General features: G+C 31.9%; 1 protein-coding gene across 1 annotated transcript; it reads left to right on the top strand.

Annotated features, from left to right (window-relative positions):
- Positions 1-308: 308 nt before the first annotated feature.
- LOC111392451 (pectinesterase inhibitor-like) lies at positions 309-1,374 on the top strand. The gene is made up of 3 exons (XM_023017801.1): positions 309-856; positions 1,009-1,015; positions 1,204-1,374. Exons 1-3 carry the CDS (start codon positions 309-311, stop codon positions 1,372-1,374), a joined length of 726 nt encoding a protein of 241 aa, XP_022873569.1.
- Positions 1,375-20,357: the final 18,983 nt, after the last annotated feature.

Raw genomic sequence — 20,357 nt, forward strand, 5'->3', positions numbered from 1 at the left:
CACTACACATTTCAGGTTCTAAACATGGACAAAGTATCGTATTGAGCTGCAAATTTCTGTTGAGTTTGTTGTTTTAAGACTTTCCTAATGTAACAGCAGAGAATTAATGTTTTTGACCTACATAAAATTATTTAGGCACATAAAAGTTCATCTTTGTAACCTAAGAAAGAACAATAAATTTCAAGTAATGACACTTATGTTATATTTTTTATTACTATGGTCTAATTACTATAAAAAGAGGGTCATAGACTTTCTTGATCACTCAACAAATAAGAAAAGCAAAAGAAATTGAGAAAAAAAGAGCAAAAATGGCTTCTTTCCTACACAACTTCTCATCTGTGTTGATTTCCATGGTTCTCATTTTCTTGCTTGTGGTTCCATCTTTAATGTGCCACTCAATGGAGGAAAAGGATCTTCAGCACATTTGCTCCAAAACCCAGAATCGTACAGAGTGTTTGAATCTGTTTAAATCAGATCCCAGAAGCTTGAACACAGATATAAAGGGCCTAACAGGAGTTGCAGTTGACCTGGCGTTGAACAAATCCAATGCAGTCCACACCCAGTACAATCAACTCTACACAGACACCAAGAATTCTGAATTGCAGGAGAAGTATGTTGCTTGCTCCAAGAATTACAACGATGCCATTCGTGATCTCCAAGTGGTGAAGAATTATTTAGATATTAATCGTTACAGGTTCATTACTGTCGAAATAAAAGATGCCCTGCAAGAAGTTATGAGTTGCAGAAATGTTTTAAAGAAGGAACCAATCGACCCGGCCAATATGGACAACCAGAACGAGGAATTCAAGCTTCTTTGCTACATGGTTAAGGTCACTTCCCACTATTTGATCCAGAAGTAATCATATTTGTGCTCTGTCTCAAGCACTGCAAAGCAGTTGCCCCCCGCTGGGGAAAGATTTTTTTTTGGTCACTGTGGTCTGAATCTGTCTTAGTTCTAAGCCATTTTTGTATGGCATGATTCCAATAACAGTTTTTTCTTTTTAATAGGATCAAGGTTTACAGGAAATCCCTTCCCGAATAAAGTTTAGTCTTTTATACACTACTCACTTTTTGAATTATTTCATGTTAAATTTCCCAAACATAACTTTCTTAGTTCCAAGCCATTTTTGCATGCCATTCTCGCTTAATATTTGTAATTTGAGTATGAATGCATAATCTGACAATTAGTATCTAAGATTGCAGGATACCCTCATAATCAGTTACAAACTTGTCATTCAGCAGGACTATCCATGGGTCCAACTCCAACCCAAAGTTCTAATTTTATGTGTTGAGACTCCATATTCAAATTCACCTGAACAATTCAATGAAAACGGAATCTTGGTTATTCCAGTTGTGTATCAGTGCCACCTTTAAGGGTTGAATCTTGAAACGAGGTGAGATATTCAAGAATTGAAGGGCTCAAGTTTTTATCTCTTATTATTCAACAAGGAACAAGCAAATTGTGGTGTTAAGATGTCAATTCATCGTCTCTAATGTATCAGTTCCATTTATAGATTTGATAGTACACAGAGAGATTCGTAATGTATGTAACTAGTCCTTTGAGGACCATTCTTTATTTGCCCCATAGTAGGAAAAGGGAGCAGGCAGTCTGGCTAGTGAAAATGAAGGACAATGACGAATATGTCCCTTTTTCTGAGATCATAAAAAAGGGGAGGCCCTTGAAAATTTTCCAATGCCGTAAAAACAATTTTTTGTTGGAAAGACAATCACATCAACCATGTCTTAAGAGTGTAATACTCATATAAACTTCTTAGGAACTAAGCTAAAATAAAAATGTCATAGCTTTCACATTACTCTCTTTGGAGGAGCCAAGAAGTGGAATAGTAAGTGTGCATCATGCAGGAATGCCCTGCCTGTCCTCGACATGAAAGATCGATTTGGAATGATTGACTCCCTTTTAAAGAGAGGTAATAAACCGAAGACCCAAAACCTATGATGGATGGGTGGATTTTATCAAAGAAGAAATTCTTGATCAAGAAATGATAAGGCCAGAGGATACACCACAGAAGCACGATGGACGGATAGAGGCTCCGATGCCAAGTTAGAGGGCCCTAAGGCTTCCCTGCCTGCAAAAAAACTATCAAGAGATCGAGGAAAATGTTGTGATTCGCGAGGCATCACACGCAGGGCCAGACAGGTATCCTGGTGAGGATGGAGACTCGTCCCCAACAAAATACTGCAGGTACTACCAGGTGTATGACCATGATACAACTACGGGTCCTAAGGGAGTGCCTTTTGAACGGTTTCCATTAGTGGAGGGGGCAGCGCTGCTAGTGTAGAGTCACTCTCCAAGCTTAGGTTGTCCCATCGGGGAATGTGAGTGGTTAGGTCCATTGTGAGGACATCATCTGGGGACAAGCTACCTTTTAGATAATGATTAGGTCGTCCCTCACCACTTCTCCGAACACAATTTGTATCCATTTTCACTTTAGGTGGTGGTGATTCGGAATGTTAAAATCTTCTAGCTGAGCTGAGCTGTTGCTCTTGCTAATCACTTTTACACATTGCATTCCTACTGCCCTTCTAAAATCATGAGAGATGAGTATCCGTCCACAATTGTAATATTATAAGCTCCAGAAACGAACACACAACTTTTATCAGCTGTACTATTTGTGACTAGCAAGACCCTTCACCGACTAACTATTAAAAATAGTAAAAACGTAAAATCAATTCAAGACATCAAAAGTGTATAAAAGACTAAATTTTATTCATAGATGGGGATCTGCCAAGAACCTTGATCATTTTGAAAAAACAGCAGCAACACTAAAACAATAAAGAAAAGGCTTAAAACTACGCCATACAAAAATGGCTTTGAACTAGACAGATTCAGACCACAAAACACTAAAAAATTCCTTCCAGTACCCAGTGGGAGCAACTGTGTTGGTATCAATAATGTCCCAGAAATTCGAATCGAGTAAATCAAACACAAAGAACACAAGTATTTTTTCGCCCGAAGGCCCGGATGTTCACCAAAAATGGCTATGTCACCCGTTGAGCTTCCACCTAAGTCGTTAACGCTCTAATCCACTAGAATCCAAACAAAAATATCAAAGTACAAGGATAATCGACCCAAAAAACACTCGATTTTGAAACCCTCAGACTTAGCCTCACTTTTCTCTCATTTTCAGGATTACACCAAGTAATCGAGTTCAACACAGAACAAAAACAACTAATTATTACAATAATGAGACTGGAAATCACCAAGAAGACCAGAAGACTCAAAATCACATAATGAAAACTAAGGGTTTTTAGAGAGAGATCACGAAGAAGACGAAAGAGACTGAAAAACCCTAGAATAATCTCGAATCTAAGAAGAAATCAGAGAGTTGAGAATATAAAAAGTCGTCAATGCATCCAACGGTCCAGCCAGCAACACTTGTCTTCATCTCAGCCTTCCATTAAAAATGTGTCTTTAGTTAATGCGAGATAGAAAACAAACATGGGCCAAACCGGGTCACATTTTATTGATTGGGTCAAGAGTTTACTTCAATTTCCATTTATTGGACTGCATCATTGGGCCCAAGAAAAAAAAGATGTTAAGCACATTTTAACAAACTGCCGCACTACAACCATACTGGCTCCGCTGCGCTTGAGATAGCGCACAAATATGGTTACTTCTAGATCAAATAGTGGAAAGTGTTCTTAACTATTTCCCAAAGAAGCTTGAATTCCTCATTGTGGTAGTCCATATTGGACGGGTCGATTGGTTCTTTCTTGAAAGCTTTTCTACAACTCATAACTTCTTGCAGAGCGTCATTTAATTCAACAAGAATGAACCTATAATGATTAATATCCAAGTACTTCCTCACCAATTGAAGATCACGAATGGCATCGTTGTAACTCTTGCAGCAAGCAATATACTTTTCTTGCAATTTAGAATCTTTGGTTTCCGTGTAAAGTCGATTGTACTGGGTGTGGACTGCATTGGACTTGTTCATCGCCAGGTCGATTGCAACTCCTGTTAGGCCCTTTATATCTGTGTTCAAACTTCTGGGATCTGATTTAAACTGATTCAAACACTTAGTAGAATTATGGGTTTTGGAGCAGATGTGCTGAATATCTTTTTCCTCTATTGAGTGGCACATTAAAGATGGAACTACAAGCAAGAAAAAGATAAACATGGAAATCAACACAGATGAGAAATTGTGTAGGAAACAAGCCATTTTGGCGTTCTTTTTCTTGAATTTTTTGATTTTTGTTTGTTTGTTTGAGTGACTAAGAAAGTCTATGACCATCTTTTTATAGTAACTAGTAGTAAGAACGTGCGTTGCACGTTTTATATATAAGACAAATGATATACATAATATTTTTAAGTACTAAGAAAGTTTTTTAAAGTAGTTGATGTAATTAATATTACTAAAGGAAAAATTAAAATTGTAAAAAAATATGTATATGAATAACACATTTTATGAAATTGTGCATATAATGTTAAAGGTTTAATAAATTGAAATGTAATATTTTCATTTGAATAACACTTCTTTGTACACAATATTTCTTGTCAACATCCTACAACTTTTCTTCTTTTTATTTTTTATTTTTAGTCTTTTATAAAAACTTTTGTTGTTTGCATTGAAACTTCACAAAAAAGTGTGAGATATAGTTGCCCATAAGATAATATATATTCAGAAATGTATATTCTAATAGTAAGCATTCTTCGTTCTTAATGATAATTGCAAGTATAGATGTGTTGAAAATTGTTCTCTCTTAAATTTGAATAAATATCCTTCATCATTTGTTTGAGTTAATGGGATGAGTGAATACTATTTGGCAACAATGTATTTAGGAACTCCTCTTGATTAAATTGATTTGTATTTAGATTCCACACAAAAGATAAAAATGAGAATCAAATATAAAACGAAATTACTAAAAAGAACATACCTTGAGGATGAAGGACTAAGATAATCGAATGTTTAAGTGAATTGACAATAAGTATGTCAAAAAATTACTAAATTCTATTACTACTACAAACAAATGGCGTGCTTAAATTCTTAAAATTGAATTGTTATCATTTTTACTTTATTTTGAATGGCAACTTCATATACATTACAAAAAATTTTCTTTAACATAACAAAATTCTTATTTGATCTATCTGAATATAAATATTTCAAATTAAATTTAAAAAGTAAAGTATGTATACATGTGACTATTAAAATGCCAAAATTGATGCATAATTTATATTCATTAAATATATTCAAAATCACAAAATATAAAAAGTTATACCTCATTTAATTTGTTGAAAGTAGTGACATATTTAATATGTTGCTTTGGTTTGCCTAAATTTAAGTAAATATATTTGACTTATTTAGATTCAATACGATCTGATTAGATTTGGTATCATTGGAGTGGTATCATTGCATGTACCCCTTTTCATAATAATCTTGTGAAAGTCGAAAGGAAATGATAATTAAAAATTATAAAATTAATTGGTACGAACTTAAAACAAAAGCTAGTTTTCTAAATATTTTTTTGCACATAGTATAATATAAAAAAATAATTTATAACTTAAACAAAATTATAAAGTCAAATTTAAGATCTTTCAGCATTTAATAATGTTAATATTTTTAGTAATATTTATATATAATATAAGTTTAATAAGCATTAATGATACTTAAATTTTTTTTTAATATATCATATAACAATATTTTAATATGATGACATTAAAATTTAAAACATACATTTTTTAGTATGATATGACTAATATTCTATCATTATAATTGATTAAAAAATTTTCTGATATGCCTACAGAATTTTAAAATATCAAAACACTTGGACAAAAAATTGTGGGTTGCCACATAAACCTTAAACTATTTGATTATGCAATTAAATTATTTACATAATTAATTTTTAATTATAATTTTGCGTTAAATCCAATACTCAAAATGAAATAAAACAAAAAAGCTGGGAGGCTATGTGTTCAAGAGCTTTCTTAATTATTAATAGTCATGATTAATTAAATAATAAAAATTATCTTTTCTACAAATTAAAGGTAACAGTACTAAGTGAATGCAAATTATAGAAATGGCTATAATCAATAAAATTAATATCTCAAAAATTATTCATATTCTATGGATATGTGTATTGAATCGAATTTGTAAGGGTTAAAAATTCTGAGAATATGTCACTCAAAATTTGGGAGAATCTAATTTCAGATTTTGATGATTTTTTTTCTCTTTATCCAATATTTAAGTGAAGAAATTGTAAATTTTAATAAGCACCAAACTGTTTTTCAGACTGATAACTCATGCCTAAATTTATTGCAAGTGAAATTGATATTAGGATTTCCAATTCCTCAAAACTAACATTTATTATTGTACAACTGTAACAATAAGAAAGAAATTATGTTCATAAATCAACGAATATCATAAAGAAAAAATATACAAAATCCGAGTTGAGGAAATAAAGAAAAATTTATACTGCATTAGATAACCGAATGCAAGTAAACTTTAGTTAAAAATATAGTATTTTAAAAAAATAAATTGAAAATAACTATCCAATATAATAAATCTTTACATAATTCCCACTATTAAAATTCATCATTGAAAAAAGTAAAAAGTTTATTATTGGTTATTGCGCTCTATAAAAAAAAAGAAAAAAAAGAATGGCCGTTATTTTGATCAAAAGAGACCATAAAAATTTATGATTAATAATTATACATCAACAATTACATAGAGAAAATAAAATATGAAGAAAAATAATTTATAAATACATACTCAGTATATGATCTGTGAGTGATGAATTATTAATTCATAATTGAGAATTAAAGAGTAAGGAAGCTCTTATATAGTTTTTTATTTTATTTTTTCATTTCTTTCATTTGTGCTAAAACTTTTGTCGAAAAATATCAAATCAAGGAAAAATATTTATATTATGGACAATAAGATGTCCTAATTATGTATTTGATTAATAAAATATTTAAAGATTATGATTATGGATTGAATTTATTATTTTCAAAAGAATTTTTTAGAAATGCAATACTATTTTTAATGTGTATTATTAGGTTTGAAAATATTTAATTGTGTTAGTAGCTTTATTTTTTATTCAATTCTATATATTAATATTAATCGACTTAATAAAATATGTCATTTCAAGAAATTATATATATAAATAGCATTATGGTAATTTCTTTTAATTGTGTATGATAACATTTTTATTAATTGTGTGCTAATAATTAGTAATCATTGTATTCAGTGGAATTAATTGACTTAATATTTGAAAGCAATAAGAATTATTAATTATCTTATCTAGGAGTTATAAATTGAATATTAAGGTTATTGTTCACCAAAAATATAAAAACGTAAAAGTAAAATTTGAAATCGAATGTGTATCATCCATTCACAGTTAGGTTATTGAAAAATGATTTTTTTTTTGTATCATATTTTATCAAATTAATATAAATTAATGGTGATTAAAAAGCTGATGGATTATTATAAAAATGACTTTTCATCTAATATTTATTAAGGAAACATTAGTTTAGGGGATTTTTTATTTTTTTATTTTTTTACTGTTATGTTTTATTTTCGATGAAATCTTTTAGGAATGCCTTTTAATCTAATTTTATTGTTTTTATAAATGTTATATATTAATATTAATTGATTTAATAGTCTATGCCATTTCATGTTAATTATATGTGGTCTAGTTATAATTTTTTTTAATATAAGTTTTTATTAATCGTATACTAATAATTAGTAATAATAGTGTTTAGTGGAAATTAATTGACTTAATTTAAATGATAAATAATTTTAATTTTAATAATAATTGAATTTAGTTGAAATAAATTTAATTTTAAGGGTATTATTGACAATAAACGTAAAAATATAAGGTAAAATGAAAAAGTAAAGACATGAGGATAAATGAGGGTATATTGGACTTAAAGCTAAATTTGTAAGGGTACAATTGGTGATCAAAAGTTTCTCCTCAATCCCAACTTTTAATATTGTAGATTAGCTCATAACAAAAAATACGTCATTACTTGAAATTTATTGTTCTTTCTTAGGTTACAGTGCCTAATTAATTTTATTTTGGTTACATAACATTAATTTTCTGCTGGTACATTAGGGAAGTCTTAAAACAACAAATGCAATAAAAATATGCAGCTCAACACGAAACTATTGTAGCGTTTAAACTTTGAAATAGAGTTTCGCTGTTCAGGCTCAATTTTTAAGCTAATTTAATTGAGTGAATAAAATATGCCGGATGTGTACAACTTTAAATTTAAAGTCAGTTGTCTTATTGCATGCATTTGATCAGGCCATTATTCAGAATGGATTCTGAGTACCTGAGGCTTTTTTGTTTTTTTGTTTTTTTGCCTTTTGCAGTTATCCTCTATGAAAATGCATTGAATTAACAAGGATTGACATGAGTTAATACACTGAATCAGAAAGGGAATATTGAACTATAATCATTTCTGAGAAAATTGAAATGAGAAAGGGGATGCAAAATTCAACTTGAAGGTATTCATGCATCGTTTTGTTAATTATTTGAACAGGAGAATATAAGGATTTCTCAAATTTTTTGCAGAAAAAGTCAGATTGTAGCCTGGGATTAGTCTACAAAATATTTCCTGCAAAGAGTTGCACCTTAGCCCATGAAATTGTTGATAGGAAGCAACAAATCAAAATCTACTACATAACAATGAAAGGAATTCCAAGCATTGGACAATATTAGTAATTAAGTGACTGCTGCTTCTGTAAATCCATGACAGCAGTGACTACGGGAAAGATACTAAACTGATCAAGTACTGGAGGCCCTGCTTAATCTCAGATTCAAAATAAATGTAGAAAACATTTCAACAAAGAAAAAAGCATCAGCCGTTAACAAATAAATGGATAGTATTTCTTAAAACGCATATGCAGAAGCATTATTGATGGGACCGTTAAAGTGTATCAAAGGCTTATTTGTTTTTTTCCAAGTATTGTGACTAAAAGTTGTAGAAGAGATGACAAGATTTTGACTCGTTTTTCGACAACGTGGAGATTGTTGGATAATTGTCTCAAAAGTCAAAAGATAGAGGACTTCTATTGCAAATAATAAAAAGTTAGTTATTTTATGGAAGACTTCTAATTAAAGTTGAGAGTAAAATCCTTACAGAATTTGATTTCCAATTTACAGCTGATTTTGGGACTTGCATATGAAGGAATCCTTGTTGAGTTAAACGAGTTTTGTTTGAGTTTAAATAAACTCTTTTACTTGGTTATTGATCCTATAAATAGTGGATGTATTTCATTATTTTGAGTATGGCCAGAGAGTTGATCTGAAAGAAAAATATTGTGAGCCTAACATCTTGAGACTTTTCGTACATTGGGTAGAAAAGTTGGTGTACCAAAGTTCGGGTTTATTTTTTTCTTTGTAATACTTTGGGATTAGGTTGGTGAGTGAAATTCTATATGATTATAACAATTTTTCATATAGTAAAAAGTTTTTACGGTCCATTTAATTTGTGCGTTATATTCTTTATTTTTCTTGTTTGCTAATATTCTTCTGAACAACAAAAGATCCTACGGGTAAATAGAAATAAAGGAAATTGGCGCAAAATTTCCCAACACATTACGCAATGCTATTGCCTTTGCATCCTCTACTTCATAGAATCTCATTGTTTTCTTTGATTGAGCTGTCATTACCATTCTTCTCTCATTGAGAATGATTGCTAATGAATTGATGAAGCCATTTTCTTCCTTAGTGGAAACATTTGTGTTGAGTTTAAGTCCACCCGTTGATGGAGGTGTCCATCTAATATTCATCCTTTGTCGCTTCTCATTTGGATGAGTAATAGTTGCCTTATGTCCCCCATTCCATTAGACAGGCTACTGAGTTTTCAATGGTATGTGGATCTCATGGCGCTTCTCCATGTATTATTCGATTTCATTCGCCTTAAATACAACATAATTCAACCAATTCAGATATCCTACAGTCTTTGGAAACACCAAGAATTCCTGCATGTCATCCACGCCAAAAAATTATTATATGCATTTTCTCTTTGCAGGCATAATGTTTGGGTATTTTTTAATAGAGACGAATTTAGTTATGGAGAATTTATGTACTGATCATGGCAGGCTTCAATGTTTCAATTTCTTAATGAATTTTAATTGATTAATTCTACACACACCACAGATTTTGGTGAATCATAAGTGTGCATAGGTTATCTTTCCTATCCTTGTCAGTAAGATGAGTAGAAGGGACTAGACAGAATACACACACACACACAAAGGACCAGTAATGTGCTTGGATTTGGTGTTGGTTGGTTCTTGTGACACTTTTTACTGTTGGTATTTTTATTGGTCAGCTTTAGTAAATGATAACTCTCTCTTTGTTTAATCTTTGGTTATTTAGTCATTTTCCAATTCTCATTACCAAAGCGGTTGTAGTGTTGCCACGTCCTTGGAAATAGTTCATTTCGATCTAGTTGCCCCGTCAAAAGCGGATGGACAAATTCAACGTAACGTGAGAGTTAGGGGACTTCAAAGTCAACTACAAACTCAGTCAAAAAAAGTGGGAGCATTAAAAGAAAAGGTTGAGTCACTTCTCAAACTATCTCAACTGGTTATAATCTTTTGCCATTATATATACTATGGTAATATTGCTTAATATAACCAATTACATGTAGCTTTACTTTTATAATTTTTGTCTCATCTTACAGAATATGAGGTTTTTGTACCCTAAGTTATTAAATATTTATTCAATATAAATCCAAAATATATAGCATACTAATTTAAAAAAGAATATATTTTTTTACTATGAATTTTTAGTCACACCAAGGAAGTGATGTCCAAGGAGGTACTGCACATTTGAAAAATACAAGCTGTCAATTATTGTATTGGTACATGTTTGAGGAAGAAATTGTAGCGGAAGGGTTCCATGTAGGTAAAACCAAGCAGAACTCCTACATTTGTGCAAGGTGAATTCTGTTTAGTATGTTAATAATGCATTCTAGGTAGTTCAATGAAATGGAGATTTAAGAACAAGATGACATCTGTTTCCATTTTGTATTTTGTATGGATGAAAATTTGAAATGAAATTTTAATCTCAGTTTCGTGCACTATCAAAAGGATCTTTAATTTGTTGCTTAATTTGCATATTGTAGTATAGAAATTTAAAAAAATATATTCTAAATATATTGGTTAATGCCTTAACCTATTTGCAACATTGAAAAAATGTTGTTTTGCACTCTTTTGCAACATTTTTTGAATATTGATATAAAATGTCGCTAAAGACCTACTTGCAACGTTTTATAAACGTTGCAGAATACCTTTTTGCAACACTTGAAAAACATTGTCATATACTTCGTCTCTACAACAATACCGAGGTTTGCAACAGACGTCTGAACATTGCAAAAGGTCTTTGGCAACGTTTTTTAAACGTTGCAAAAGGCTTTTTTCGTTGTAATGAGACCAAAGCTCAAAAAGTCCAAATGCTAGGTTAAAAAACGTTGCAAAAGGCTTTTTTCGTTGTAGTGAGACCAAAGCTCAAAAAGTCCAAATGCTCCGCTATTGCACATGGAAAAAGTTGTTGCCATCCCATATCGCATACGAATCTATATCTAGCCTTTCCTCTATGTTTTTATCAATACCCCGCTTATTGTTCCATGTAAACGGGGTCCCAAAAAACCTATATCCGCTAATGCACAATCTGCCAAGGTTTTATCCATTCCCTCTTTCTTTTCTTCCATTGAAATAGCTCCATTAAAATCGCCACTGCATACCCATGGTACAGAGCTCAATCCCCGTAGTCTGCGAAGTAATTCCCATGAGTTGTGTCCTAATTCTGGACAAGGATGTCCATAAAAACCCATAAACCTCCATCCCACCTCATCTGGTTGGGTTACTAATGCATCAATATGTCCACCTGAATAAGATTGGATACCCACTTTCCACCTCTCTCGGCACAATAACACTCGGCTACCACTTCTTCCTATAGAATCCACCAAAAAACCAGTCCATACCGACTTAAATTTCAATTCGCTCTCCATTTGCCATATGATTTGATTTTCTGAAAGGAAAACCAAATCTAGGAAAAGCTTGAGAATTAGGCCTCTTAAAGTCAATAACGAATGAGGGTTTCCCATTCTCTGTACGTTTTGACAGAGGCAACTCATTGTGTTCGGCGGTCCTGCAACACAGAACTCACCAATTTTTCAAAGTTAACCATCTCTTCATCCAAAACAACCTTCAGTCTTTTGTTTTACTACTCATTTTCGCATTTTTTCCAATCACATCATCCGCTCTACCACTATTGTATTCTGCACTTTTATGTTTAAAGTGGGTGTAATCCCGTCCCATTCCATTTGTAAGTGCATCATATTGTAGGCGTGGGTAAATATCAAAGATAGTTATAATTGACTTACCTTGACACTAATGGACAGGAAAGAGATAACAATTTCATTATTGGTAGTTGGAGCAGTGAGAGAATTGCTCATAGCCATAGGTGGTTCATCCGTGATATATGAAGGATTGAAATTTGTGACTTCTTTATTAATGATTGGATCAGATGGCTTGGGCATCTATCAATTCTTTTCCAGCCTTTCTTTTTATGTGTAATTTTGTGTCTAAATAGTAAGCTCAATGTTTCTTCTCCATCCATAGCATTATTTTTGCCCAAATCACTCTTTTCCATATACTAATCACGTAGACATTTTGGAAGGAACGTAATCAATTTTATCATGTAACTTCTACAGATTTCTTGTTGACTATGTCCTCCAACTTTTGGAATATGATTTTCTTTCGACATTAGAATAATCTCCGGTTGACCGTTTATCGTCGACCATTGCCACCATCTCCATTGCCACTGCAGCAGCTTCCGACGAAATACTCCGCCTACCCATGCTTTCGTACCGATTAGCTTAAGAAGAGGAGTTCATTCCTTGCTGCCCTTCCATGTTCCCTTCGTTTTGAGCCTCGTTCTCCCTACTTACCCTCTCCTATGACCATCCTCTTCCGCTTCGGTTTCTGTTTTATTATGCTTCGCAGCAGATGGGCGATTTCTTCCTCCAAGTGGTTGAGCTCTAATCCACTCCCCATATTTCTGGTCAACTCCGTTGTGTCGCTCTCCTTCTGTCACACAATCAATAATTTTATGGCCAATTATTCCACAGCCGAAACAGAATTCCAGCAACCTTTCTTACATAAATGGGAAGCATCCTTCTCAGAGGCTTTGTTATGTCCAATTTTATTCGGACATGCATCACCGGAGTCTCCAGATCCACTCCCTCCACCAAAGTGATAACCTCTCCGCAACGCTGTGCACAATTTTCAGTATGCATTACAAGTTGTACATTATGAACCTGTATCCAAAAACTAAGCGTGTCGAAATCCATTGTAGCAATCTCTCCAAGCCTTTTTGGTTTAACCAACGCAATCAAATGTTAGTTGAATGTCCAGGGACCACTAGCAAATATCCTCTGGCTATCATCCGCACTGCCAAAATGAAAAACAAAGATATTTGAACGCTTTGTCGTTCAATCCGTATCCTGTGTGTTATTCTCTGACACGATCTGTCCCGAATCACTCTAGTAGATACGAAACGTGACGTGTGCTGATGATAGATACTGACTAAACGTCCTCAAATCTACCACCAAGGTTGACTATGAGTTACCAAAAAAAAAAAAAAGTGCCAAAGTCAAATGCTTATGTAAAATATAATGCATTGGGCCCAAAATAATTACTTCATGCTTTGTCAACATGAATCATAACACTCAATATATCATGTGGCAATTTGAAATCATTAGGCTTCTCCAGCTATAAAGAATCAGTTGCTACATGTAGGAAAAAAAATTACGGAAAAATATATGAGTTGATAGTTCAGTGAGTAGAGAAATTCAAAAATAATTATACTTTTTCATTTTTACATTTTTATCGAAAATCAAGCTCATATCACTTAATAATTCACAAGATAATATTATATAATTATAACCAAAAAGTGAGACATTCACATATCGTCATAAAATATCATCTCAAAGTCAAGCTATAAACATCAACTGATAACTGCACTATAATCTTATCATATCAAATTTACTGAAAAATTCACCAAAAATGTACACTCTAACACGACCCATCCCGAATTACCCTAGTGGACCCGAAATGTGACGTGCGCCGATGATAGATGCTGACTAGATGTCAAATCTATCACCAAGGCTAACTAAGAGTTATTTCAAAAAAATGCAAAAAAAATCAAATGCTTATGTAAAACATAATGCGATGAGCCCAAAATATTTACTTCGTGCTTCATCAATATTGGTTATAATATTCAACATGTCGTGTGGCTTTCATTCCGAAATCATTAGACTCTTCCAACTAAAAAGAATCAATTTTCACCTGTAGGAAAATTACGGGAAAATATATGAGTTGATAACTCAATGAGTGAAGAAGTTTGAAAATAATTATACTTTTTCAATTTTACATTTCTATCGAAAATCGAGTTCATATCATTTAATAATTCACAAGATAACATCATGTAATTATAACCAAAAGTGAAATATTCACATAAGGTCGTAAAATATCATTTCAAAATCATGATATAACATCAGCTGATAACCATGCTATAATCTCATCAACTCAAACGTGCTGAAAAATTCAACAAAAATGTACCCTCTGACTGATAATCCGCCTCTCGAGTTAAGAACTTTCGCCACGGGCCTTTGGCCCCCTCCGTGAACGAAAGTCGGTTTCAAAGACCTCTCATAATCAATTCTAGAACACGGCCAAGGCTCCTCTATGAACTATATGTACACGATCAAAATCAATGTCAGGTCAAGACTCACCGTGTAGGATAGAACATGGCCAAGGCCCCTCTGTGAACTAGAAGAAGTATATAATCATGGGTACTTTTCTGGCCGATCTCAATATTGCGTGTCTCACATATCAAACAACTCTCAATATCACGTGTCTTACATAGCAAGTCACAAATATGCCATAAATAATCTTTAATATTCCACATGTATCATAATAAAAGACATTTTCATAATAACCATATAATTCGAACACATAATTGCACATACTTTGACAATATACTTAATTTATAAATATTTTTAAAATATTTATATTTTTCCACTCACAGAACTATGTTCGCAAAATTAACTCGATTGGTAAGTTGTCCCGATGTCAATATCGCCGCCTGAAATATGATATAATTTTTAAATCAACAATTAATTATTTTAAGAAATTTCAATAATTAAATAGGCAATACCCAAACTTAATCATTTCACGTTTGGACGATTTTTACAGTCTCTTTAATAACTAAAACTAATTTTTCTTTCATCTTACTTAATTTCATAGTTTATTACACTTAACCCCTTCAATAAACTTGAATTTAATCTAACAATCTAGCAACTATAAAATCAAACATAACTTGACAATAAGTAACTTTTTACTTAATTTTTAAGATTGAGGAATTCAATCCTAATAATGTAGACCACTTATTTTCTAACAACATAGGCGAACTTTCTTTTTTTTTTTTTTTTTTTTTTTTTTCTTTCCTTCCTCTTCTCCTTTTTTTTTCTCCTTTTTCCTCTCTCTCTCTCTCTCTCTCTGTGCGTGTTTTGTTTGTCTTTGGTGTGTAATGGATTGGATTACACACACACACACATATATAATTACAATGGGAATGGATTTGTTTTGGGCAAACCGCCTACAGTTTCCTTTTCCTTTTTTTTTTTTTAAGATATCAAATTAAGGTATTTCAAATTTCACCCCATAACTATAATTACAATACAAGTCCCCAACCTTTATATAATTTAACATTTAGTCATCTTATTTATCATACTAGAAGCTAAATCCCAAAAAAAAAAAAATTTATATCATTTTAGCCCCTCTTAAGTACTAGCAATTTCAAATTTAAACCCCATGAAAATCATTCCTCCAACTTAAATCCTTATTTGGCTTTAACTTTGACTATATAATTCATTGACTTTGACTGTAATTGAGTGAGGTGTAACAATCTTGCCACTTTCAAAGCATTTCGTCCTTGAAATTCAATCAACTAAGATTTGAATAACCAAATGTACAAAGCATACCTAATGAATGACTTTCTGTAATAACCTTAACTAGACACAATTCATTCTTTCATATCTTGCATCCTATTTGGCTTTTCCGAGTTGAGATCTCTATAATTTCACCGATAACCTCAAAGCACAAGTTAAATCTAATATCTATTTACTAAGCCTTAGAAATAGACAATACTTTCTTTAATACCAAATAACCGTTGTAACTCCACCATTAAACAATTAGGCCCAAGTTTTAAATAACACCTCAAGGAGCAATATATTATATTCTCAACTTTTCATTTTACCCCATCGTAGAAAAATTCAATTATTTCCCAATTTAAAGTTCAAGATACGACCTTTCATGTTAGCCGAAATCTTCACCTCCCTTTTTATTTTCACTATGACAATGGTCACATATTAAGATTCAATAGCTTTCTTTTGCAACTTTCGTCCCAAAAATAAGCTTTCGAAATATGTAAGCATCATATATAACCTCAAAAGAGTTATTTGTAGCGAGTTCTTATATGCCAACTTCAATTTTCACCATTTCAAATAAAAATATACCTTAAACTCCGATGATAGTAAGTATCGATGTTTCTCGCAATGCGATGACACCACATTTCCTAAATTCAACCCCAATATAAACAACTATAAATCATGTTTTAATCATGCTTTTTCAATAATCTATAGTATCATCCATAATTTATAAGTTTACTTCAAAATACTTTCTAAGCCTTAACATAAATCATTATCGTGAATCAATCACTTATCATCTTTAGATATAAGAGCAAATATTTCCTCAGAATTTCCTAATAGCACAACTTTTGACATTTCTATACCCATATAAATTTTGTTCTTTCTTTCTATGAAGAGAAAATAATAACATTTAATCATGAAAATCTATACCCTTATTCCATAAATGGGTCGTTGATTTATCATCATTGCATAATCCTTCTTGTATATCACATAAAGACCTTTAACTAAGATTATAACCCAAAGATACTGTCCCACAATTGAATAAAATTTACATTCAATGATCACCCTAAACTTCAAACTATTCGACATATCATCCATATATTCCATAGCAAATAGATCTCAATAAAAACGGAATACTTTATACGTGAAATCCAAATATACAATTGAAATTCACCCAAGAATTAAATCACTAAAAATTCATTAAATTCATCTTAACTTCAAAATTTTACTCAACGCTTCCAAATTATATGGAACATAACACAATACTCCAACAAACGGTCTTAAAAAAAATTAATTAACTTAATAACCCAAATCTTTCATCACATTACTTGCTATAGGGCAACCATTATATTCATTTATATGCTATCCACCATATCATGTTATGATCATGTAACCTTGGCATTTATCGTCATATTGTATGACCTAAAACATTTAATTATATCAATTTTCTTTAAGATCACAAAATAATAATCTTCCACACATCAATGTACCGTCAAGATTGCACATGTTAACTTTCCAATCTCAGTAAATTCCAACTTTATCATTCTCTACTCCTTTTTATTTCTCGATTCACATAAACATACCTAATTACACATCCATTTAATTATATTTCTTAAGCAACAAATCACCCAATAATAGGTAATCATTATGACGTTCATCCCTATTATTCTCACATTCCTTGTAATCAAACCATTCATAAATAATCAAAATAATTGGAATTACCGTTAATTTCCTTGATGCCTAAAATACACAATAACACATTGTCATCTATCAATCAACAAATCATCATTTTGTCTTCCCCAATTTCTTATCATATAGCATAAATATACACCATCATGATTTATATTATCATCCCGTATAAGTGGCCACAAATCACCACAAAATTTTGGTAACACTAATGACCATTTGGCTTCAAAATAATTAAGATTCCACGCTGGTTGTAAAATCTATAACTTCGAATGCTCCGCAAAATCATCAAAATCTGTTCAAATCTTAATAGGTTACATACACCATAGTTCCAATCCAACAACTAATAACATTTCCAATCATCAGATCATTGCAACTACCATACTTACATACTAGTCTTTCCTGGATCTGTTAAAAAAATATCTTTCTATCATTTTTTGTTCTATGCATTTGAGCTAGAGAGCCTGTGATTTCCGCCACCACGACATGTGATCATATGCTCTGAACATGAATGAACCATACAAATTGTCGAAACTATGATCTGATACCACTTTAACACAACCCGTCCCGAATCACTCTAGTTGACCCGAAACGTGTCGTGCGTCGATGATAGATGCTGACTAGATGTCAAATCTATCACCAAGGCTAACTAAGAGTTATTTCAAGAAAATGCAAAAAAATCAAATGCTTAGGTAAAACATAATGCGATGGGTCCAATATATTTACTTCGTGCTTCATCAATATGAGCTATAATATTCAACATGTCATGTGGCTCTCATTCCGAAATCATTAGGCTCTTCCAGCTAAAAAGAATCAATTTTCACCTGTAGGAAAATTAACGAAAAATATATGAGTTGATAGCTTAGTGAGTGGAGAAGTTTGAAAATAATTATACTTTTTCAATTTCACATTTCTATCGAAAATCGCGTTCATATCATTTAATAATTCACAAGATAACATTATGTAATTATAACAAAAGTGAAATATTCACATAATGTCGTAAAATATCATTTCAAAATCATGATATAACATCAGCTGATAACCATGCTATAATCTCATCACATCAAACGTGCTGAAAAATTCACCAAAAATGTACCCTCTGACTGAAATGTATAATCCGCCTCTCGGGTTAAGAATTTTCGCCAATGGCCTTTGGCCCCCTCCGTGAATAAAAGTCGGTCTCAAAGACCTCTCATAATCAATTCTAGAACACGACCAAGGCCCCTCTGTGAACTATATGTACATGATCAAAACCAATGTCAGGTCAAAACCCACCGTGTAGGATAGAACATGGCCAAGACCCCTCTGTGAACTAGAAGAAGTATATAATCATGGGTACTTTTCTGGCTGATCTCAATATTGCATGTTTCACATACTAAACAAATCTCAATATCACATGTCTTACATAGCAAGTCACAAATATGCAATGAATAATCTTTAATATTCCACATGTATCATAATAAAAGAGATTTTCATAATAACATAATAAAAGAGATTTTCATAATAACCATATAATTCGAACACATAATTGCACATAATTTGACAATATACTTAATTTATAAATATTTTTAAAATATTTATATTTTTCCATTCACAGAACTATGTTTGCAAAATCAGATCAATTGATAAGCTGTCCCGATATTCGTATTGCTGCCTCAAATATAATTTTTAAATTAACAATTAACTATTTTTAATAATCTTAATAATAAATAGGTGATACCCAAACTTAATCATTTCACGCTTAAGCAATTTCTAAAGTCTTTTTAATCATTAAAACTAGTTTTTTTTTCATTTAACTCAATTTCATAGCTTATTATACTTAATCGCTTCAATAAAATTGAATTTAATGTAACAATCTGACAATTATAAAATTAAATATAACTTGACAGTAAGTAACTTTTTACTTACCTTTCAAAGTTAAGGAATTCAAGCCTAATAATGTAGACCACTTATTTTCTAACAACTTGGCAAAATTTTTCTAATTTTTTCTTTCTTCTTCCTCTCCCTCTCTCTCTCACAGCTTTCATTTTTCTCTCTGTGTGTTTTTGTGTGTTTGTGTGTGTAATTGAATGGATTGATATAATCAATTCACTGCCTCCCTATTTTTTTTAATTCTTTTTTTTTTTTTGACATGTTTGGCCCCATTTTTTTTTTTTGTCTTATTAAATTAATGTATTACATTCTCCATATAGTCTGGAGAACATTCTCCAAAACTTCTTGATTAAGTGTCTGATGCCCTATTATTTTACCTACTAGGCAATGATCAAGACATAGAATCCCATCTTCGTATGATTCACGTTCCACTTGGATTGGTTTCCATCCTTGCCGTCAAGGTCTAGATCAGCCCACTACTTCAAAAGGATTTCGAGATCCATGACTGGGAAAATAATAATTGGGGAAAAATCTCAACTGAAGACATAAACAGAGGCAGATGCCACTAACACCCATCGGCAACTATATTTCTCCTCTTACAGTCTCATAGAGAGCGTTTCTATGAATAAAAATTCTATAACACCAATTCTTGTAGTTGACAATATCTGAATGAATTTGATGATATATTGAGGCTGAAATCTAAACCTAACCAAGTTGAAGTTCAAGGTAAAGTGAGTGTTAATATCTTAGAATATGAACACCAAGTGAAAGTGTTGACATCTGAAACTTGAGAAGGGGGAAAACATTGTTCTCTTTGTTGTTTTTAGATAAT

Source organism: Olea europaea, unplaced genomic scaffold (assembly GCF_002742605.1).
Source record: "Olea europaea var. sylvestris unplaced genomic scaffold, O_europaea_v1 scaffold93, whole genome shotgun sequence".
Taxonomy (NCBI): domain Eukaryota; kingdom Viridiplantae; phylum Streptophyta; class Magnoliopsida; order Lamiales; family Oleaceae; genus Olea; species Olea europaea.